At 48.9% G+C, this 24,201-nt stretch overlaps 1 protein-coding gene across 2 annotated transcripts in view; it reads left to right on the forward strand.

Annotated features, from left to right (window-relative positions):
* Positions 1-2,644: 2,644 nt before the first annotated feature.
* The window catches only part of QPCTL (glutaminyl-peptide cyclotransferase like), a 62,878-nt gene continuing 41,321 nt past the window's right edge, over positions 2,645-24,201 (forward strand). The window contains exons 1-7 of one of the 2 annotated variants that reach the window (XM_068250130.1): positions 2,651-2,874; positions 9,903-10,043; positions 12,056-12,343; positions 13,732-13,887; positions 22,392-22,491; positions 22,569-22,685; positions 22,766-23,267. In XM_068250130.1, the coding sequence (XP_068106231.1) occupies positions 2,707-2,874; positions 9,903-10,043; positions 12,056-12,343; positions 13,732-13,887; positions 22,392-22,491; positions 22,569-22,685; positions 22,766-22,911 (1,116 nt within the window). In that variant the 5' untranslated portion in view covers positions 2,651-2,706 and the 3' untranslated portion in view covers positions 22,912-23,267. Of the gene's footprint in view, positions 2,875-9,902; positions 10,044-12,055; positions 12,344-13,731; positions 13,888-22,391; positions 22,492-22,568; positions 22,686-22,765; positions 23,268-24,201 lie in introns of those variants that run through there. The other variant, XM_068250129.1, reaches the window with a different exon arrangement.

The following is a 24,201-nucleotide window of genomic DNA, read 5'->3' on the forward strand; positions in this document are numbered from 1 at the left end:
ACTAGACTGAGGGACAAAGTCTCCTGGCTGTTACAATAGCACAGATATGGAATTGGGACGGCGCAACTGGTACTTGGCGTTGGTTTACCAGAACGGGACGGTTCCAGATTGACTACTTTAGTGTTTGGATGGGCCAGAGACTTCCTAGATGCATACATGTAAAAAGGGTGCCGGGAAATCTGGGCACAGGGTGAAGCGGAAAAATGTCTCACCCTGCTGTGGCTAATTTCCCGGCGGTGTTGTTAACCTCTTGAGGACCACGGTCTTAAACCCCCCTAGTGACCCGACTTCCCTGCCTACAGAGGGCCTGTCACACGGCTGTCCCCAGTACAGTGCTACCTTAGATCGCAGCGCTGTACAGGGTTATTAGACGGCGATGTTATTAGATGCGCGCGTGATCCCCTGCAATCTCCGCCCAGAGCCATTCACACCAATCGGCGTGGAGTGGTCCTGGGGCTGTCGCGCTGGTCACACTAATCGGCACGGAGCAGTTATAAGGCAGTTAATTACTATTCCCCCTACAAGGGGCCATGACAGTGGGTGTAAGACACAATTCAGCTTCCATCTCTTGCAGGTGGCCGAATTACAGTTTTTATTGTAACTTGGGCTCCGTCTTTTGCCGTTGCCCAAATTACTCACTAAGTGGCCTCTGTAACTGTAATTTGCATTACAGCCTATGGAGGCGTCCAAATGTCCTCGGAGGCATGGCGCCCTTTTTACCTGTCTCGTCCCAGATCCTCACACAGCTCACCGCTGCTGCCCAGGAGCTTCTTCTGGACGCACTGTTGTCTGTGTGAGATTCCCTGTACTGGGCATAGGCGAGTACGGCCCACGCATGGCAATAGAACAAAGCCACTGGCGCATGGAGGAAAAAGCCATGCGGCTCTGTTGTGCAGCGCATGCCAGAGCTGGGACAAGGTCCTCCAGCACCCAAGGCTGAGACACCAAAGTGCGCCCCTCCATCCCTCCCACCCCAGCCGTCACACAGTGATTGCTATTACACTAAGAGGCCCCTCCCCCATCCCTCCCACCCCAGCCATCACACACTGATTGCTATTACACTAAGAGGCCCCTCCCCATCCCTCCCACCCCAGCCGTCACACACTGATTGCTATTACACTAAGAGGCCCCTCCCCATCCCTCCCACCCCAGCCGTCACACACTGATTGCTATTACACTAAGAGGCCCCTCCCCATCCCTCCCATCCCAGCCATCACACACTGATTGCTATTACACTAAGAGGCCCCTCCCACCCCAGCCGTCACACACTTATTGCTATTACACTAAGAGGCCCCTCCCCATCCCTCCCACCCCAGCCGTCACACACTGATTGCTATTACACTAAGAGGCCCCTCCCCATCCCTCCCACCCCAGCCGTCACACACTGATTGCTATTACACTAAGAGGCCCTCCCCATCCCTCCCACCCCAGCCGTCACACACTGATTGCTATTAGACTAAGAGGCTCCACAGGGCCCACAACCTCCCCGACACCTTAATATCTAGTTATCTGGCTTGCAGTCACTCCCATGTATCCCCTTTTCTCCTTCACTGCGCCCTGAGGCTGGAGCCTCTCATGTATCCCCTTTTCTCCTACACTGCGCCCTGAGGCTGGAGCCTCTCCAGCCTATGTCTCGGCCCGGCCCTGGCGCATGCGCAGACTACATGGGGAGAGCGGGGCCAAGGAGGAGCATATTTTACAAGCTCTTGTCCAATATGTTCAGAGGGACCAAGCACTGGGATAACGCAGGAGGATTGGTGAAGCTTCTGGACTATCCAGAGAGACTATAGCAAGGAAATGAGCAGCGCTACTATTCAGAGAGACTAACTACTCCTGAGGTAAGGCCTGAAACCCACTACAAAACGCTATCACTAATCGCAATCGTTTTTAATGACTGTTTTGTAAGCAATTTCATGAGCGGTTTCTGGTGTTTTTGGTAGGAATTTTTAAAAAGTGCTAGCGTTTTGCCAGCGATCGTGTAGCGATTCGTGTTTTAATTCTGATTGGTCCTTTCAATTAGTTTTAATTTTTGTTTAAAGTGTGCAGTAATGTAAAAAAGCTAGCAAAATCTCTCTGTGTAGGTTTTGACGAGCGATTTCGCCAGCGTTTATATATTTTACGTTGCAGAAACGCTAAATGCTAAAAATGCTGTATGTCCTGTGTTTGCGATTTTGGTAATCACAGCCGCTCCAGTGGAATTTGGCCCATCCATTAACATTAGCTGAGCGTTTAGGGAAATCGCTAGCGTTTTGAATGGCTCCCTAAACGCTCAAAAAATTGCTCTAGTGGGTAAGAGTGCAACAGTGTATTGGTTATGTATTTATATGTGTATGTCATGTCAGTATATAATATATAGGAACACTAGTATGTATGTGTAATAAAATGATACAGGCAGTGATATACAAAAGGCAGTATGGAGCATGCATGTACTACACTGCATAGAAAACTCCAGTACTCAAGATGGCGCCGGGAGCTTCACATCCCGCCTGTAACAGCCAATCAAGCCAGGCGACAGCGCTGAGCTGTCAGTGCAGGCCCCGCCCCTGAGCGGTGTGACTGGAGATGTTATGTACGGCTTGCTTTGCTATTGGTCAGTCCGCTGGCCTCGCGCAGACTCATCCTCCGCCCTGACCTGTGAGTAGCCGGTGCTGCCCCGCCCTCTGCCTCTGATTGGCCGCATCCCATCAGTCATGCTTGTCTTCCCTGATGTGTCCTCGCCGCGCTCCCCGCAACCCCCGAACTCCTGGCGGGAGCCCGATCACCCGACTCCCGGGACTGCTGCTGGGGGCGGCGCTTCTGACAGGAGCCGGAATCTTCTTCTGGCCCAGCCCTGGGGAGGGCGGGGCGAAGAGAGAGATCCCTAAAGCAGGCGCGGTGAGCTGGGGAGGGGCTTATCCTGCACAGGTGTATATTGGGTGTGTGGGGAGGGGCTTATCCTGCACAGGTGTATATTGTGTGTATGCTGTATGGGGAGGGGCTTAACCTGCCCAGGTGTATATTGTGTGTGTGCTGGCTGTATGGGGAGGGGCTTATCCTGCACAGGTGTATATTGTGTGCGTGCTGGCTGTGTGGGGAGGGGCTTATGCTGCACAGGTGTATATTGTGTGCGTGCTGGCTGTATGGGGAGGGGCTTATCCTGCACTGGTGTATATTGTGTGTTTGCTGGCTGTGTGGGGAGGGGCTTATGCTGCACAGGTGTATATTGTGTGTGTATGCTGGCTGTGTGGGGAGGGGCTTATCCTGCACAGGTGTATATTGTGTGCGTGCTGGCTGTATGGGGAGGGGCTTATCCTGCACTGGTGTATATTGTGTGTTTGCTGGCTGTGTGGGGAGGGGCTTATGCTGCACAGGTGTATATTGTGTGCGTGCTGGCTGTATGGGGAGGGGCTTATCCTGCACTGGTGTATATTGTGTGTTTGCTGGCTGTGTGGGGAGGGGCTTATGCTGCACAGGTGTATATTGTGTGCGTGCTGGCTGTATGGGGAGGCGCTTATCCTGCACTGGTGTATATTGTGTGTTTGCTGGCTGTGTGGGGAGGGGCTTATGCTGCACAGGTGTATATTGTGTGTGTGCTGGCTGTGTGGGGAGGGGCTAATCCTGCACAGGTGTATATTGTGTGTGTGCTGGCTGTATGGGGAGGGGCTTATCCTGCACAGATGTATATTGTGTGTGTGCTGGCTGTATGGGGAGGGGCTTATCCTGCACAGGTGTATATTGTGTGTGTGCTGGCTGTATGGGGAGGGGCTTATCCTGCACAGGTGTATATTGTGTGTGTGCTGGCACTATGGGGAGGGGCTTATCCTGCACAGGTGTATATTGTGTGTGTGTGCTGGTTGTATGGGGAGGGGCTTATCCTGCACAGGTGTATATTGTGTGTATGCTGGCTCTATGGCTCAGGAGCCAGATGTGACTCTTTTGATGGCTACATCTGTCTCACAATTAGGGGTTAATTCACTAAGCTACACTGCTCAAGCAGCGCAGCTTAGTGTGACAGCGCAAATAACAAGTCGGCACGCTCCTGCTGTAGCATGCACTACTAACTTACTCGCGCTACCCCAAAACTAACAGTCGCTCCAATTGTCCCACTCTGGATTCTGTCAGGTCCAGTGACTTTGTAGGACGAGATCCCTGCACTTTGATTGGCCCAATAGGCTGCCTCTCCCTTGACTATTGGGCCAAAGTGCAGGGATCTCGCCCTACAAAGTGAATCACCCCCACAAGTCAGCTAGCTAACTGTACAAGCTGTTAGTCTGTATTTCTCCTGTCTGGCTCTTGGGGAAATCACTGATGTTGCTGAAGACGTGTCTGACACTTCCGCTTCCCGGAGGATCAACTGTATACACATCACCATGGCAACGGAACGTGAGCCCTCTGCTGCGCATGCGCACTGTGTCAGTTTGAAACATATTGTATGGCTCTCACGGAAATACATTTTAAAATGTGTCTCTCTCAGCCAAAAAGGTTCCTGACCCCTGCCCACCTTCACCCAACACTAACTGTTACTGCAGAGTATTGTGAGCAAAAGGAAGTCGCGGCGTGCCATTAACTCGCTTGTTCCACCGCCAGAGTCCATGATGCGTCGTCCTGTCAGCGCTCAGCTCTCCCCAAGCGTTCGGTGTGTCTTCCTGCATCACGTTATTACAAGGCATGCCAGCACTAGGGGGAGCACTGAGAGGAGGTCGTACATCGCTGGACTCCGGCGGTGCAGCACGTGAGTTATTGGCACGCCGCGGCTTCCTTCCACTTGCAAAACTCTGAATTCGGGTGGCTGCAGGAGGTCTCCGGTGTGTCAGCCGAAGCGGGTCTCTCCTGCCGCCAGCCCGTAGGTACGCCACTGGATGGGGGAGCCTGTCTAGTTGAGCCTACAGAGACCTGGGAATTGCATGGGAAAAAGGCCCTGCATGAGTGTTCCCTCCCTTAGGATAGTTGCATGTTCGAGGCAGTAGCTGAAGGTAGTTGCTGGAGGGGAAAACTGCTATCTTGTCTAGAACCCCATTTCATCTTAAAGGACCGCTATCGTGAAAAAAGTAGGCAGTTAAAAAATGTGACAGATGACAGGTTTTGGGCCAGTCCATCTTCAACAGCATTTCCTGAACAGTAGTTTAACTGCCAAAATAGCAAGATACCAGCCGGCCTCCCTAATCACTTGCACACTATTATGTCAGTTGGATTTTGCAACTGTTGTTCAGGAAATGCTGTTGAAAACAAAGCCCTGAGAATCCCCCCTTAAAAAGATGGACTGGCCCAAAACATGTCATCTGTCACATTTTTTAACTGCCTACTTTTTTCACGCTAGTGGTCCTTTAACCACTTCAGGGCCACAAGTTTTTCACCCCCCACCCCTTAACCACCTTAGCGGTATGGACGAGCTCAGCTCGTCCATTACCGCCAGAGGGTGCCGCTCAGGCCCTGCTGGGCCGATTTTGATCAAATAAAGAGCAGCACACGCAGCCGGCACTTTGCCAGCCGCGTGTGCTGCCCGATCGCCGCCGCTCTGCGGCGATCCGCCGCGAGCAGCGGCGAAAGAGGGTCCCCCCAGCCGCCTGAGCCCTGCGCAGCCGGAACAAATAGTTCCGGCCAGCGCTAAGGGCTGGATCGGAGGCGGCAGACGTCAGGACGTCGGCTGACGTCCATGACGTCACTCCGCTCGTCGCTATGGCGACGATCTAAGCAAAACAAGGAAGGCCGCTCATTGCGGCCTTCCTTGTTTATTCTGGGCGCCGGAGGCGATCAGAAGAACGCCTCCGGAGCGCCATCTAGTGGGCTTTCATGCAGCCAACTTTCAGTTGGCTGCATGAAATAGTTTTTTTTTAATTTAAAAAAAACCCTCATGCAGCTGCCCTGGCGATCTTAATAGAACGCCAGGGTGGTTAAAGAGAATCTGTATTGTTAAAATCGCACAAAAGTAAACATACCAGTGCGTTAGGGGACATCTCCTATTACCCTCTGTCACAATTTCGCTGTTCCCCGCCGCATTAAAAGTGGTTAAAAACAGTTTTAAAAAGTTTGTTTATAAACAAACAAAATGGCCACCAAAACAGGAAGTAGGTTGATGTACAGTATGTCCACACATAGAAAATACATTCATACACAAGCAGGCTGTATACACCCTTCCTTTTGATGTGTGTTTCTTTCCCCCTGCATCTCTCATGCACTGAAGTTTCAGGCTGCTCTTTTCTTCCTGCAAACAGCTTTGCCCTTGTCTGTAATTTCTCAGTATGTGAAAGCCCAGCCAGCTCAGAGGAGGATTTATCCAGCTTGTAAAAGATAAGAGAGAAGAGAGAAGCTGCTCTAATCCTAAATAACACACAGGCAGTGTGCATAGAGGGGCCTGGAAGGGGGAGTTCATAGCAGAACCACAACACTGAAGAACTTGGCAGCCTTCCAGATACAGGCTGACAAGTCTGACAAGAGAAAGATAAGTTGATTTATTACAGAGACAGTGATAGTACAAAGTGCTGCAGTAAGCCAGAACACATTAGAATAGCTTTTGGAACTTGTAGGATGATAAAAAAACAGGATGCAATTTTTGTTACGGAGTCTCTTTAAAGGGAAGGTTCAGGGAGGGTGGGTAAAAAATCAAAATCAATTTCCACTTACCTGGGGCTTCCTCCAGCCCGTGGCAGGCAGGAGGTGCCCTCGCCGCCGCTCCGCAGGCTCCCGGTGGTCTCCGGTGGCGCGCCCGACCTGGCCAGGCCGGCTGCCAGGTCGGGCTCTTCTGCGCTCCAAGTCCTGGTACTTCTGCGTCCCACGCCGGCGCTCTGACGTCATCGGACGTCCTCCGGGCTCTATTGCGCATGCGCAGAACTACTGCGCATGCGCAGTAGAGCCTGGAGGTCGTCCGATGACGTCAGAGCGCCGGCGTGGGACGCAGAAGTACCAGGACTTGGAGCGCAGAAGAGCCCGACCTGGCAGCCGGCCTGGCCAGGTCGGGCGCGCCACCGGAGACCACCGGGAGCCTGCGGAGTGGCGGCGAGGGCACCTCCTGCCTGCCACGGGCTGGAGGAAGCCCCAGGTAAGTGGAAATTGATTTTGATTTTTTACCCACCCTCCCTGAACCTTCCCTTTAAAGACCAGGCCATTTTTCACAAAAATGGCAGATGCAGCTTTTAAGGCCACGCTGCAGGGCCGCACGACACAGCACACAAGTGATTCCCCCCCCCCCCCCCCCCTTATCTTCCCACCAGCAGAGCTCTCTGTTGGTGGGGTCTGATCGCACCCCAGGGTTTTTTTTTTTATAAATCTTTATTTATTTATTTTTCTAATGTTTTTTACAATTTTTTTTTCTCTTCCCCCCCCCCCTCCCCCCGCCAGCCAATCAGCACGATCAGCTGTGATAGGCTTCAGCCGATCACAGCGGATCGCTTTTGTCCCTTTGGAGGGGATAGCCGAGTGACACCACTTTCCCCTGTACAGCGCTGCCTTAGATCGCAGCGCTGTACGCAGTAAATAGACGGCGAAAGTCTCCGAGTGGCGATCGCCGATGGGAGACTGAAGGCGGAGCTGAGCTCCACCTACCAAGCGGAGATGTACGCGCAGCGTGTGCGCGATCTCCTGCAAAATCTAGCCTCAGGACTTTACGCCGATCGGCGTTAGGCGGTCCTGGGGCTGCCACCACGGTCACGCCCATCGGCGTGACGCGGTCCTTGAGTAGTTAAAGTGGACCTGAACTCAGACCTCCTCTCTGCTCTAAAAGATACACAACACCATAATAACCTTTAAAACACTTCTTCGTTGCAGCTGATGCAAATCCTAAAATAAATCTGCACAGTTTCTACTTCCTGATTCATGGAAGCAGACATATTGTCTACAGCAGGGGTCTCAAACTCAATTTACCTGGGGGCCGCAGGAGGCAAAGTCAGGATAAGGCTGGGCCGCATAAGAAATTTCACAATCGCGGCGCATCGCCACCTCTGCCCGCCCCTCTCAGAGGCGGCAATCCGTGCAGCGATTGACGTCAGGAGGGGCAGAGCTGAAAGCTCTGCCCCTTCCAGGAAATGCCGGCGGATTGCCCCCCGGGCGATTCGGGGGCTCTGCAGCCCTCGTTTAGCGTCGAGGATGCGGCAGATTACTTGGGAGCACTGAAGCGAACTATAAGGAAGCTTTTGGTGGCGAGGGCTACAAAATATTGTATCGAGGGCCGCAAATGGCCCGTGGGCCGTGAGTTTGAGACCCCTGGTCTACAGCCTGTGCTTTCAAATGGGTTTATCTGCCATAGACAGTCATGTGACATGGGAGGGACAAATTACAACTAGTGATTAGGCACAAGTGAGGGGGAATTACACGGGCTAAACTCTTTAAATACATACAAGGTGCATTTCTGTTATGTTTTCCTTCTGTCCTGTGCAAGAGTTCAGGTCGACTTTAATCCATTTTGGGCACGGACCCGATCGGGTTCAGCTTTTCTCACCAAAGCCCGAGCAGGTCTGTACTACTGCACATGGTGAGACGTCGACAAAGCCTTGTTGACTGTTTTTTGGGTTTTTTTGCGGAGTGAGTGCTGGGACGGTGGAGGAGGATGGGGGAGGGTACTCTCTCCCGAGATAAGTACCCAAATTGGGCACTTTTTTCCCTACAGATTTTGGTGTGGAGTGAGTGATTGGGTGTTGGGGGGAGATATATAGTAACTAGGTTTTAAGGTGGCCATACATCAGGTGACTTGGCGGCCGATCGAGCATCCAATTCGATTATTTTAATCGAATTGGATAAAAATCTGTGCCGCCAAGTGCAGGCCCAACCGACAATGCGACCAATTTTGGGTCGAAAATTGGTCGCTTTCTTGATTGCGCACGCTGCAAGACGTTGGGCCAGCTTGTGGGAACGGCGTGCAATTTCGCAACGATCTACGAAACCCCCAGGCGCTGTCCCCCCTCATGCAAAATGTGTCGTTTCCCCCCCCCCCCCCCCCCCCGATGCCCAGTGAAAGGTATACATTACCTGTCCGCAGCCTCCTGGCACATCAACCTGTCCATACATGCACCCCCACATGGTCTCCTAATAAGGGCATGCGTCTGACGTCGCACACGCGCGCCCTTACTAGGAAACTATGTGGGGCGCGCGTGCATGCAGGAGGGAATCCCGTAAGCCAGCAGGGGACAAGCGCAGGCTGTGGACAGGTAATATATACTTTACACTGGGCATCGGGAGGATTTTTCATTAGGGGACAGCGGCGGATGTCATGCAGAAATTGATCAGGAATCGGCCTGTGGTGTTTACGGGATGCTGACATTCTCTCTCCTTATCAGATTTGATTAGAGAGAGATTTGTCTCTTGGTCGAATCTGCCCATACATCACTAGATGTATGGCTACCTTAAAGAGGCACTATGGCAAAAAAAATTTAAATATGTGCAAACATAAACAAATCAGAAGTACATTCTTCCAGAGTAAAATGAGCCATAAATCACTTTTCTTCTATGTTGCTGTCAATTACAGTAGGTAGTAGAAATAGACAGGTTTTGGACTAGTCCATCTCTTCATGGGGGGATTCTCAGGAATTTATTTATTTTCAAAAGCACTTAGTGAATGGCAGTTGCTCTGTCCAACTGCCAAAAAATGGTGTAGCAAGCAGGGAGGCTGGCCAGCATCATTGTTTAAATCCTTATTAGGGAAATATCTTTATAAAGAATAAAAGCCTTGCTGAGAATCCCCCCATGAAGAGATGGACTAGTCCAAAACCTGTTGCTTCTGTCAGATTTCTACCACCTACTGTAAGTGACAGCAGCATAGGAGAAAAGTAACTTATGGCTCATTCTACTCCGGAAAAAAAACATACTTCTTTTTTGTGTGTGTTCGCACTTATTTTAAATTTTACTATTTTTCGCCATAGTGTCCCTGTAGGCGGTCTAGAATCTGGTTTATAAGGCTTATAGTGATTGGCTTTCCCTGTCTGTTCCTGATCTAGATTCAGAACAAGGCTCTCTCTTCCCAACACCTACGTCAAGTCGTCTCTGAGATCGACACGAAGCGTCTCTGGCTATCCTTCATCCAGCCCATGCTGATAGAGAGGGTGCCGGGGAGTTCTGGCAATCTTCTGGTTAGAAAGGTGAGTTTGTGGTGGCCTGAAGATGCCGCCACTTTACCCTAACCTCTCTGTACTGGATAGAATGGTACGGTGCACTGATTGGTAATGCATGCTTGGTACTTATTGGCTGCCCAGTGTGGGCGGAGCTATACTTACAAACCCTATTTTAGGCTCATGTAGATAGAATATACCGTACATGCAAGGAAGGAGAGTTTGATCACCCCCTGCTGCATCAGGCTTCACTGTGAATTTTTGACCTGCAGGCCTGTCATACTGGATTACCCCCATGTGAACTGGCTGGCTGACTGTGCTGGATTACCCCCATGTGAACCGGCTGGCTGACTGTGCTGGATTACCCACACATGAACCTGCCGGCTGGCTGACTGTGCTGGATTACCCACACGTGAACCTGCCGGCTGGCTGACTGTGCTGGATTACCCCCACTTGAACCTGCCAGCCGGCTGACTGTGCTGGATTACCCAGATGTGAACCTGCCGGCTGGCTGACTGTGCTGGATTACCCCCATGTGAACCGGCTGGCTGACTGTGCTGGATTACCCACACATGAACCTGCCGGCTGGCTGACTGTGCTGGATTACCCACACGTGAACCTGCCGGCTGGCTGACTGTGCTGGATTACCCCCACTTGAACCTGCCAGCCGGCTGACTGTGCTGGATTACCCAGATGTGAACCTGCCGGCTGGCTGACTGTGCTGGATTACCCACACGTGAAGCTGCCGGCTGGCTGACTGTGCTGGATTATCCACACGTGAAGCTGCCGGCTGTCTGACTGTGCTGGATTACCCACATGTGAAGCTGCCGGCTGGCTGACTGTGCTGGATTATCCACACGTGAACCTGCCGGCTGGCTGACTGTGCTGGATTACCCACACATGAACCTGCCGGCTGGCTGACTGTGCTGGATTACCCACATGTGAACCTGCCGGCTGACTGACTGTGCTGGATTACCCACACGTGAACCTGCCGGCTGGCTGACTGTGCTGGATTACCCAGTGGCCATTTTTGCACCTGTGATCCTGCTGATACATTGCTGTGATTGCACAGTGCCCATGACACAGATATAAGCTTATGCACACCAGGATCTGCTGTTTGCTTACCAGGATTCTGCCGTCAGTCACTGCACTTACATTACTGCCAGCTGATTGTACTGGAAGTCATAGCCTGGCAGCAGCACCACAGCACACTGAGAACTGGTGACTCTCATGGAGTGGGCTGGGTTATTGATCTTCACAATTCATTAAAGTACAACTGAAGTGAGAGGGATATGGAGGCTGCCATATTCATTTTCTTTTAAGCAATGCTAGTTGCCTGGCTGTCCTGATCCTTTACCTCTAATCTAGCCATAGACCCGGAACAAGCATGCAGCAGATCAGATGTTTATGATGTTCTTGTCACATCTGACTAGATTAGCTGCATCCTTGTTTCTGGTGTGATTCAAACACTACTGCAGCCAAATAGATCAGCAGGGCTGCCAGGCCTTGATGTGTGTATTTTATGTGTTAACATGTGCCTTTTATATATTTATACAACTGTGATTATATGTATTTACAGGTGTAGCTGCATGTATAGCGAAACTTGTCTATGTCCATGTGTCCATGTTACACCTGCATATATTTGTTGTATATGTTGGTTGTCATGTGTGTAGATGTGTGGTTTATACGTATGTAGAATTGAACTCGGGGTCCGCACACAGTCTTATACTGCATCAGGAACTGTGTAAATTGACTGTTCCATCATACACATACCGACATCTGACCGTAACACCAACGATCATTTCGGGGCCTATCCGGGCCCCCTGGTCAAGGCTGGGGCAGACAATACATGTTTTGTCTGTCCTAGCCTTGACAAAGGGGACCAGACAGGCCCCAAAACGATCGTCTTGGTCGGATTTATGTTGTACCAGCTACCACTCCTCATAGGTGTGCGGTCCTACTTCTATTGGTTTATATGTATGGACACCAGGTGGCAGTAATGTCCTCAGTCAGTGAAGTGTTTGTGTCTCCCTTCCCTGCAGCTCATCTCTGGTCACCTTCAGACTCTGTCAGCTGGGTGGTCGGTGGATGTTGACGAGTTTGATTCGGTGACCCCGCGAGGAACGTTGCCCTTTGGAAATGTTATAGCCACGCTGGATCCCTCCGCTCCTCGCCGAGTGGTCTTGGCCTGTCACCTGGATTCCAAATGGTTCCCCCCGGATCGGCAGGGGCGGGTGTTCATCGGGGCCACAGACTCTGCAGTACCGTGCGCTCTGATCCTGGAGGTGGTGACCTCACTGGACATCCGACTGCGGCAGCACAAGAACAAGGTGAGGGAGGATGTGATTGGCTGGCAGTGCAGCTTCCTCCATAGCTGCAAGATCTGCAAAGACATCATTTGAGGGAGGAGATTTCAGCTTTGCCTGTAAGGCGGGAAGCACACCTATCAGAATTGAGCTCGCACCACCACACATGGCAAAACATGCAACACCGCACTGGCCATTGATTAGGCTTGGGAGTCGCGCATGGTTTGCAGTCGCTCATGTTTCAAAGGCGGAATATTTTCTGCAGTGCGGAGCACACGTTTCCGACAGCAATACACTTTATTGCAATCCCAAAAAATTGTGCAAGATTGCAAAAGCAGAACAAATGCCTACGGAATTGCCAATGCAAGTGTGCTCCCAGGCTAATTGTTTAAACTTGGCCCAGACACAGAAGAAGGTGTTGTGTAGTTTTGATGTCCGCATCCTGGGCGATTATGCAGGCCGAGAAAGAGCACTGTACAGAGAAGGGGGTAGGTGCTAAGCAGCTGTTTGGGCAGAGGAGGCAAGTGCTGGGTGACTGTGCAGAGAAAGAGCACTGTACAGAGAAGAAGGTAGGTGCTAAGCGGCTGTTTGGGCAGAGGAGGCAGGTACTGGATGACTGTGCAGAGAAAGAGCACTGTACAGAGAAGGGGGTAGGTGCTAAGCGGCTGTTTGGGCAGAGGAGGCAAGTGCTGGGTGACTGTGCAGAGAAAGAGCACTGTACAGAGAAGGGGGTAGGTGCTAAGCGGCTGTTTGGGCATAGGAGGCAAGTGCTGGGTGACTGTGCAGAGAAAGAGCACTGTACAGAGAAGGGGGTAGGTGCTAAGCGGCTGTTTGGGCAGAGGAGGCAAGTGCTGGGTGACTGTGCAGAGAAAGAGCACTGTACAGAGAAGGGGGTAGGTGCTAAGCGGCTGTTTGGGCAGAGGAGGCAAGTGCTGGGTGACTGTGCAGAGAAAGAAGCTGGTAACAGCTGGGTGGCTGATTGGGCAGAAAGCAGCTATGCACAGATTGGTGGCTCAAGTGGAGGTGAGAGTAAGACTTAGACTATGGTCACACTTATTTGAATAATATATTCATAAATACATTAATAAATAAGCAACAACATACTAACCTTTAAAGAAATACATGTATTTATTACAACTGATAAATCCTGCAATACATCTGCAGTGTGTCTACTAATGCGTTCAGGGAAGCAGATATAGGGTTAACATCCTGTATTCACAAATTAGCTGCTCTGCTGAGGCAGCCAGGGACACAACTGAGAGATCAAATTACACTGGTGATAAGTCACAGATGAGGGTGGGAATTAGACAGGCTAAACTCTCTATATACATACAGGATACATTTCTCTGTTTTCCTTCTGTCCTGGGCAAGAGTTCAGGTCCACTTTAATCCGCTTCTCTAATCTCCCCCAGGGGTCCTCAGTCACCCTGCAGCTCTTATTCCTGGACGGAGAGGAGGCGTTTGAGGAATGGTCAGAGACGGACTCCCTCTATGGGGCGCGACACTTGGCTCAGCGGATGGAGGAGGAGCCTATGCCAGGAGGAGGCGGCACCCAACTTGATGCCATTGTAGGTGGATACAGAGATGTAAAGGAGGGTGATAATTCTAGAGTTACATTTCCTTCCCACATGGCTCATCACAAGCATTTAAGACAACATTTTATTGCGCTTTTCTCCTGGTGGACTCAAAGTGCTTCAGCGCTGTGGCTACTTAGGGTGCCCTTCACGGGTGACCAGGATCATTAGGGAGCCTAGCCCTAAAGACTCCTTACTATTTTACCTACTGGCTTGATCTGGGATCCAAGTTCTGGTCAGTGGCTCAAATTGTAAATCAAAGGCAACAGCCTTAAAGTGAACCAGAGACGAAGCACCCTCATGCATTTCACCATATATATCAGTGGGAACATTAGAGAAAACTCCTACCCTGCTCTCAGTTTCATCCTTCACTGCTCAGCCTGCCTGTTAGCAGCCCTGATAAAATCCCTGACTGAGCATTCAGTCTGGCTTTGCTCCGGAATCATTATAGCTGAGTCATTATAGCAGAGCAAGAAAGGGCAAGCTTGGGCTTGAAAAGACATCAGAGAAGACAGACTCAGCTATAATGATTCCTGAGCAAAGCCAGACTGAATGCTCAGAGGGGGATTTTATCAGGGCTGTTAACAAGCAGACTGAGCAGTGAAGAATGAAACAGACAGCAGGGTAGATGTTTTCTCTAATGTCCCCACTGTTATATATGGTAAAATACCTGAGGGTGCTTCGTCTATGGTTCTCTTTAACCACTTCCCGACCGCCGTATATACAATTGGCGGCCGGGAAGTGGACGCCGCAAGGACCGCCGTATTGACAATTGGCGGCGGTCCTTGTATGGGCATGGGTGGAGCGATCGCGTCATCTGTGACGCGATCCTCCGCCTCCGCCTGGCGCCGCTCACCCGCCGCAACATCCCGCCAGCCATACGGAAGCGCCGGCGGGATGTTAACCCGACGATCGCCGCATACAAAGTGTATAATACACTTTGTAATGTTTACAAAGTGTATTATACAGGCTGCCTCCTGCCCTGGTGGTCCCAATGTCCGAGGGACCACCAGGGCAGGCTGCAGCCACCCTAGTCTGCACCAAGCACACTGATTTCCCCCCCCCCCCTGCCCCAGATCGCCCACAGCACCCATCAGACCCCCCCCTGCCCACCCCCCAGACCCCTGTTTGCACCCAATCACCCCCCTAATCACCCATCAATCACTCCCTGTCACTATCTGTCAACGCTATTTTTTTTTTTTATCCCCCCCCTGCCCCCCGCTCCCTCGTGATCACCCCCCCCCCCCCCATGTACTGTATGCATCTATCCCCCCTGATCACCTGTCAATCACCCGTCAATCACCCCCTGTCACTGCCACCCATCAATCAGCCCCTAACCTGCCCCTTGCGGGCAATCTGATCACCCCCCCCCCCCCACACACCAATAGATCGCCCGCAGATCCGACATCAGATCACCTCCCAAATCCATTGTTTACATCTATTCTCTCCTCTAAACACCCACTAATTACCCATCAATCACCCCCTATCACCACCTGTCACTTTTACCTATCAGATCAGACCCTAATCTGCCCCTTGCGGGCACCCAATCACCCGCCCACACGCTCAGATTGCCCTCTGACCCCCTCTTATCAATTCACCAGTGCATTAATTACATCTGTTCTTCCCTGTAATAACCCACTGATCACCTGTCAATCACCTGCCAATCACCTATCACCCATCAATCACCCCCTGTCACTGCCACCCATCAATCAGCCCCTAACCTGCCCCTTGCGGGCAATCTGATCACCCACCCACACCATTAGATCGCCCGCAAACCCGCCGTCAGATTACCTCCCAAATGTATTGTTTACATCTGTTATCTTCTCTAAACACCCACTAATTACCCATCAATCACCCCCTATCACCAACCGTCACTGTTACCTATCAGATCAGACCCTAATCTGCCCCTTGCGGGCACCCAATCACCCGCCCACATGCTCAGATTGCCCTCAGACCCCCCCCCTTATAAATTCGCCAGTGCATTAATTACATCTGGCCTTCCCTGTAATAACCCACTGATCACCTGTCAATCACCTGCCAATCACCTATCACCCATCAATCACCCCCTGTCACTGCCACGCAACAATCAGCCCCTAACCTGCCCCTTGCGGGCAAACTGATCACCCACCCACACCAATAGATCGCCCGCAGATCCGACATCAGATCACCACCCAAGCGCAGTGTTTCCATCTATTCTCTCCTCTAATTACCCATCAATCACCCATCAATCACCACCTGTCACTGTTACCCATCAGATCAGACCCTAATCTGCCCCTTGCGGGCACCCAATCGCCCGCCTACACGCTCAGATTGCCCTCAGACCCCCCCTTATCAATTCACCAGTGCAATATTTACATCTGTTCTCCCCTGTAATAACCCACTGATTACCTGTCAATCACCCATCAATCACCCCCTGTCACTGCCACCCATCAATCACCCCCTGTCACTGCCGCCCATCAATCACCCGCTGTCACTGCCACCCATCAATCAGCCCCTAACCTGCCCCTTGCGGGCAATCTGATCACCCACCCACACCAATAGATCGCCCTCAGATCCGACGTCTGATCACCTCCCAAGTGCAGTGTTTACATCTGTTCTCTACCCTAAACACCCACTAATTACCCATCAATCACCCCCTGTCACTGCTACCTATCAGATTAGACCCCTATCTGCCCCTAGGGCACTCAATCACCCGCCCACACCCTCAGAATGCCCTCAGACCCCAGCCCTGATCACCTCGCCAGTGCATTGCTTGCATCTATTCCCCCCTCTAATCACATCTTGAGACACCCATCAATCACCTCCTGTCACCCCCTAGCACACCTACCCATCAGATCAGGCCCTAATTTGCCCCGTGTGGGCTCCTGATCACTCGGCCAAACCCTCAGATCCCCCTCAGACCCCCTTCCGATCACCTCCCCAGTGCATTGATTGCATCTATTTTCCCCTCTAACCACCCCCTGAGACACCCATCAATCACCTCCTGTCACCCCCCTAGCACTCCTATCCATCAGATCAGGCCCAATACAACCTGTCATCTAAAAGGCCACCCTGCTTATGACCGGTTCCACAAAATTCGCCCCCTCATAGACCACCTGTCATCAAAATTTGCAGATGCTTATACCCCTGAACAGTCATTTTGAGACATTTGGTTTCCAGACTACTCACGGTTTTGGGCCTGTAAAATGCCAGGGCGGTATAGGAACCCCACAAGTGACCCCATTTTAGAAAAAAAGACACCCCAAGGTATTCTGTTAGGTGTATGACGAGTTCATAGAAGATTTTATTTTTTGTCAAAAGTTAGCGGAAATTGATTTTTATTGTTTTTTTTTCACAAAGTGTCATTTTTCACTAACTTGTGACAAAAAATAAAATCTTCGATGACCTCGCCATACACCTAACGGAATACCTTGGGGTGTCTTCTTTCTAAAATGGGGTCACTTGTGGGGTTCCTATACTGCCCTTGCATTTTAGGGGCCCTACACCGCGAGGAGTAGTCTAGAAAACAAATGCCTCAAAATGACCTGTGAATAGGACGTTGGGCCCCTTAGCGCACCTAGGCTGCAAAAAAGTGTCACACATGTGGTACCGCCGTACTCAGGAAAAGTAGTATAATGTGTTTTGGGGTGTATTTTTACACATACCCATGCTGGGTGGGAGAAATTTCTATGTAAATGGACAATTGTGTGTAAAAAAATCAAACAATTGTCATTTACAGAGATATTTCTCCCACTTAGCATGGGTATGTGTAAAAATACACCCCAAAACGCATTATACTACTTCTCCTGAGTACGGCGGTACCACATGTGTGGCACTTTTTTTTACACCCTAAGTACGCTAAGGGGCCCAAAGTCCAATGAGTACCTTTAGGATTTCACAGGTCATTTTGCGACATTTGGTTTCAAGACTACTCCTCACGGTTTAGGGCCCCTAAAATGCCAGGGCAGTATAGGAACCCCACAAATGACCCCATTCTAGAAAGAAGACACCCAAAGGTATTCCGTACGGAGTATGGTGAGTTCATAGAAGATTTTATTTTTTGTCACAAGTTAGCGGAAAATGACACTTTGTGAAAAAAAAACAATTAAAATCAATTTCCGCTAACTTGTGACAAAAAAATAAAAACTTCTATGAACTCACCATACTCCTAACGGAATACCTTGGGGTGTCTTCTTTCTAAAATGGGGTCATTAGTGGGGTTCCTATACTGCCCTGGCATTTTAGGGGCCCTAAACCGTGAGGAGTAGTCTTGAAACAAAAATGACCTGTGAAATCCTAAAGGTACTCATTGGACTTTGGGCCCCTTAGTGCAGTTAGGGTGCAAAAAAGTGCCACACATGTGGTATCGCCGTACTCGGGAGAAGTAGTATAATGTGTTTTGGGGTGTATTTTTACACATACCCATGCTGGGTGGGAGAAATACTTCTGTAAATGACAATCTTTTGATTTTTTTTTACACACAATTGTCCATTTACAGAGGTATTTCTCCCCCCAGCATGGGTATGTGTAAAAATACACCCCAAAACACATTGTACTACTTCTCCCGAGTATGGCGATACCACATGTGTGGCACTTTTTTGCACCCTAACTGCGCTAAAGGGCCCAAAGTCCAATGAGTACCTTTAGGATTTCACAGGTCATTTTGAGAAATTTCGTTTCAAGACTACTCCTCACGGTTTAGGGCCCCTAAAATGCCAGGGCAGTATAGGAACCCCACAAATGACCCCATTTTAGAAATAAGACACCCCAAGGTATTCCGTTAGGAGTATGGTGAGTTCATAGAAGATTTTATTTTTTGTCACAAGTTAGCGGAAATTGATTTTAATTGTGTTTTTTCACAAAGTGTCATTTTCCGCTAACTTTTGACAAAAAATAAAATCTTCTATGAACTCACCATACTCCTAACGGAATACCTTGGGGTGTCTTCTTTCTAAAATGGGGTCATTTGTGGGGTTCCTATACTGCCCTGGCATTTTAGGGGCCCTAAACCGTGAGGAGTAGTCTTGAAACGAAATTTCTCAAAATGACCTGTGAAATCCTAAAGGTACTCATTGGACTTTGGGCCCTTTAGCGCAGTTAGGGTGCAAAAAAGTGCCACACATGTGGTATCGCCGTACTCAGGAGAAGTAGTATAATGTGTTTTGTGGTGTATTTTTACACATACCCATGCTGAGTGGGAGAAAGATCTCTGTAAATGGACAATTGTGTGTAAAAAAAAATAACAAATTGTCATTTACAGAGATATTTCTCCCACCCAGCATGGGTATGTGTAAAAATACACCCCAAAACACATTATACTACTTCTCCTGAGTACGGCAATACCACATGTGTGGCACTTTTTTGCAGCCTAACTGCGCTAAGGGGTCCAAAGTCCAATGAGCACCTTTAGGCTTTACAGGGGTGCTTACAATTTAGCACCCCCCAAAATGTCAGGACAGTAAACACACCCCGCAAATGACCTAATTTTGGAAAGTAGACCCTTCAAGGTATTCAGAGAGGGGCATGGTGAGTCCGTGGCAGATTTCATTTTTTTTTTTGTCGCAAGTTAGAAGAAATGGAAACTTTTTTTTTTTTTTTTTTTTTTTCTCACAAAGTGTCATTTTCCGCTTACTTGTGACAAAAAAAAATATCTTCTATGAACTCACTATGCCTCTCAGTGAATACTTTGGGATGTCTTCTTTCCAAAATGGGGTCATTTGGGGGGTATTTATACTCTCCTGGAATTCTAGCCCCTCATGAAACATGACAGGGGGTCAGAAAAGTCATAGATGCTTGAAAATGAGAAAATTCACTTTTTGCACCATAGTTTGTAAACGCTATAACTTTTACCCAAACCAATAAATATACACTGAATGGGTTTTTTTTAATCAAAAACATGTTTGTCCACATTTTTCGCGCTGCATGTATACAGAAATTTTACTTTATTTGAAAAATGTCAGCACAGAAAGTTACAAAAATCATTTTTTTGCCAAAATTCATGTCTTTTTTGATGAATATAATAAAAAGTAAAAATCGCAGGAGCAATCAAATAGCACCAAAAGAAAGCTTTATTAGTGACAAGAAAAGGAGCCAAAATTCATTTAGGTGGTAGGTTGTATGAGCGAGCAATAAACCGTGAAAGCTGCAGTGGTCTGAATGGAAAAAAAGTGGCCGGTCCTTAAGGGGTAGAAAGCCCTAGGTCCTCAAGTGGTTAAGCAGTACGCTATCCAGTGGAGGAAGTTCTGAGTTTGGATTTTCTTTTTGTTTTGTTTGTGTCCTTTAGGGGTGACTTGCTCTTTCTGCTTTTGGGACTCCAGGGCGGGGATTTTGATCTCTGAGATTGGGGGGCACAGATGGCCGTAGAAACCAGCCAGATTCTGATTCCCCCCTGGCTGAGGCTGGAGGTGGACTTCCAAGCCCTCCTGGAGTAACTGGGAAACAAAGACCAGCATCCAAATGGTGCAGTGTGTCTAGACCAGTGATCTGCAAACTTGGTTCTCCAGCTGTTAAGGAACAAGTCCCACAATGCACTTGCCTTTATGAATCATGACTATCAGACTCCCACAATGCATTGTGGGACTTGTAGTTCCTTAACAGCTGGAGAGCCAAGTTTGCAGATCACAGGTCACTCTAGACAATTGGATCAGGGAAGATTTTTAGGATTTTATACTCGCAAAGGTGGGTTGCAAGAAATGTCAACCCCCATCAGAGCTTGTGGGGAGATGATCACCTCACTCAGGGGTTCCAGGTACTTTGATACAGCAACTGGGTGGTCACAATCCTAAGTGTTTTTGTTTTTTTGTTTTTTTTGTAAAGAGAACCTGAGGTGTGTTTAAAGAATGTTATCTGCATACAGAGGCTGGATCTGCCTATACAGCCCAGCCTCTGTTGCTATCCCAAACCCCACTAAGGTCCCCCTGCACTCTGCAATCCCTCATAAATCACAGCCGTGTTGTGAGGCTGTGTTTACATCTGTAGTGTCAGTCTCAGCTGCTCCCCCGCCTCCTGCATAGCTCCGGTCCCTGCCCCGGCCCTTCCCTCCAATCAGCAGGGAGGGAAGGGATGCAGGCGGGGACTGGAGTTCTGCAGGAGGCGGGGAGAGCAGCAGACTGACACTATAGAGATAAACACAGCCAGCTCTGACAAGCTGTTTGTCAGCAGCGTGGCTGTGATTTATGAGGGATTGCAGAGTGCAGGGGGACCTTAGGGGGGTTTGGGATAGCAACAGACGCTGGGCTGTATAGGCAGATCCAGCCTCTGTATGCAGATAACATTCTTCAAACTCACCTCGGGTTCTCTTTAAGGCTGACTACAATTATAAAAAAAACTACAACCTCCCAATGGAGGTGTATGGTAAGGACAAATGCCAGAAAATAGCGTAGTCATTATAGTGCATAATAAAACTCACATTTCCAGTTTATTGCTGGCCTTATTCTACAGGAGAGGTAAGACCAGGGATGCCCCTCCTTTTTAACTAGTTCACCACCAAGGGTTTTTTTCCCTTATGAACCAGAGCAATTTTTACATTACAGCGCTCCTTACATTCATTCACCAATAACTTTACCACTACTTATCGCAACAAAATGATCTATACCTTATTTTTTTCGCCACAAATTAGGCTTTTTTGTGGGCTGTGCTTGTTTACAGCAATTACTTTTTCTATGCATGTTATAGGGGAAAACAAGAAAAAAAGTAAAAAATACACACACTTTCTCTAATTCTATACCGTATGGTTTTAAAATAATCAATGCTACTATTAATAAAAACCACCCATTTTATTTGCCCATTAGTCGCTGCTATCACATTTTAAATGATGTTCCTGGTACAATGTATGGCGACAATATATTATTTGGAATTGAAAGGTGTATTTTTTTTCAGTTTTTTGTGGGTTTTTTTCATGTCAGGGCAATAATTACAAGCCCTTATTTCCTAAAATACCAGTACTATACCCTTATCACATGCATATTAAAAAACAAAAAAGTCCCTATCGTAACGATTTATATATTTTTTTCTTTAACGTTTATTTTTGGTAACTATAATGGAGGGGGATGTAAGGGGTTAAAATTAATGGGGGATTTTTTTTTTATTTTTTTTTTTGTCCACTAGATATCCCCACACTATCCTGTGTACTGAACAGTACACAGGAAGTAGTGTAAACATGTGTTTGTTTTCTTTTTGTGTGAATGACTATCGGCATCTCATTGATGTCGGATGATCATTCACTACCGGGACTCTGATCTGCGAATGGTAACGCGTTCCCATTCACCGATCACCACTCTGCCGCGCATTAGAAGCCATAGACTCATATCTATGCCTCTGGGACGGTAAGTGAAGTCCTGCGGGGCGTAGATCTACTGTCTGTATAACAACAAGTAGTAAAATTGCTTTTAAGTGTTTTATCATATTGAGCACCTCCGAAATTGCATTTGGAACAGGTCAGGGTGTTCATTGAATAGTCTCGGAAGGAGGTTTGAAGTGGACTTCTCTTGCTTCCTGATATACAGTTTTATTTCTTTCAGGATCTCTTTGTCCTGCTGGACCTTCTGGGAGCTCCAGATCCCTTTATTCTCAGCCACTTCCCGGAAACCCTTCACTATTTCACGCGTCTCATGTCTGTAGGTGAGACAACTCGCCGACTGCTTCTGTTGCTTCAGTCTGTCTGTGTTATATTTACGCCTACATCTGTTTTCCGACAGAGAGAAGGTTACACCGTCTGAATCTCCTGCAGTCTCATCCGATGGAGAATTCTTATTTCCACAACGACCTGTATTATGGACCAGTAGAAGACGACCACATTCCATTTCTTCGGAGAGGTTAGGGTCGTCTCTTAGCTGTCTTGTCTGGTTTTCTTGTATTATCTTTGGCTCACCGGTGTGTCCCTTCTATGATTTAGGCGTTCCAGTTCTCCATATCATCTCCACACCGTTCCCGGATGTCTGGCATACTTATGATGACACCGCGGAGAAGCTCCACCGACCAACCGTCTCCAATTTATGCCGGATTATCGTTGCTTTTCTCAGTGAGATTCTTGCTTTGTGATCTGGTAGCCATATTGGCTCATTACTTGGTGTATTTGTGGCCTCAGTGAAGCCTCCTGAGATAAACAGTGATGGGTCAAGTTCAGAGACATTTCGAAAGTACAGTGTATGGTGTCGGGTTGTCCTGAACCGGGACACTCATCGCCCTGTCTGCCGCTTCATCGACACTCCTCAGACTCTCGCGGATAGGAATCGCTGTTGTTTGGAAGATGTACGCCAAATGTTACTCCAAAACTTCAAATCCTGCCATATATTTAAGTTCCAGGACTTATCACTTCTTTCCAGATTGTCTGCACTGTCTGACCATATTTATTTGTAAGGAATCTGACGGGTCAATAAAACTGTTAAGAGCCAGAAGTATTGCAGGCTGTGTACCTGTAGCCAGTCGTAAGCGTGCAGCATGACTCACGGAGGAGGCAGAGAAGTATTTCTGATTGTGTGCTATACTAGGGGCAGGATTGAAAGTTTTTATCCTGGTGCTGCTAAAGGATGTTTAATGTGTGGAATCAGAAGAATCATTGGAGAAAATTTGAGGCTGGTTTCACACTGCTCACTAGCGGCGCATTGCAATTGGATGATCGCACCGCCAAACAAAAAGTCGGCGGAGATTACTGCGGCAGTGCGCTGTAATTTGCATTCTAGTTACAGGCCAAGCAGGAAGTGAGGCATCGTTCCATGCAGCCTCTGTGCTTCTCCATAGAAAATGAATGAGATCAGAACACATTGGGATCTGTGGGTATCTGGGAGATCATTCAGCTTTTTGTGCGCACAGCAGGTAATCTGATGCTTCTATTATTCCCACATTATTAGCCCACAAAAAGCTGAATGATCTCCCAGATACCCACAGATCCCAATGTGTTCTGATCTCATTCATTTTCTATGGTGAAGCACAGAGGCTGCATGGAACGATGCACGAGTGCTGCCTAGAGTGAAGTCATGTAGTATCAGTGATGGATAGAGTGAAGTCTTTTAGCACTGGTGATGTATGAGTGAACCTCTCTAGGGCTCACTTCCTGTGGCCAACGGAAGAATTACGCAGAAGTATAGTGACAAGATGCACAATGCAAATACGCGTGGCAAACGGTTTTAAAATATGCGCGGCGCCACATACATGCCTTCCGGATTGCCGCACAAGCCGGCCATCAACACACTGTTGTGCCAGAATTGGCTGAGTGGAGAAAAAGTGACTTCAGACACATCTCATCCGGACAGGTATGTAATGCCCCATAGAGTTTCATTGGTGCAGTGTTACTCTGTGGCAAAACAGGAAAGGGACCCGAAGCTAGTCAAC

Source organism: Hyperolius riggenbachi, chromosome 8, assembly GCF_040937935.1.
Source record: "Hyperolius riggenbachi isolate aHypRig1 chromosome 8, aHypRig1.pri, whole genome shotgun sequence".
Lineage (NCBI taxonomy): Eukaryota > Metazoa > Chordata > Amphibia > Anura > Hyperoliidae > Hyperolius > Hyperolius riggenbachi.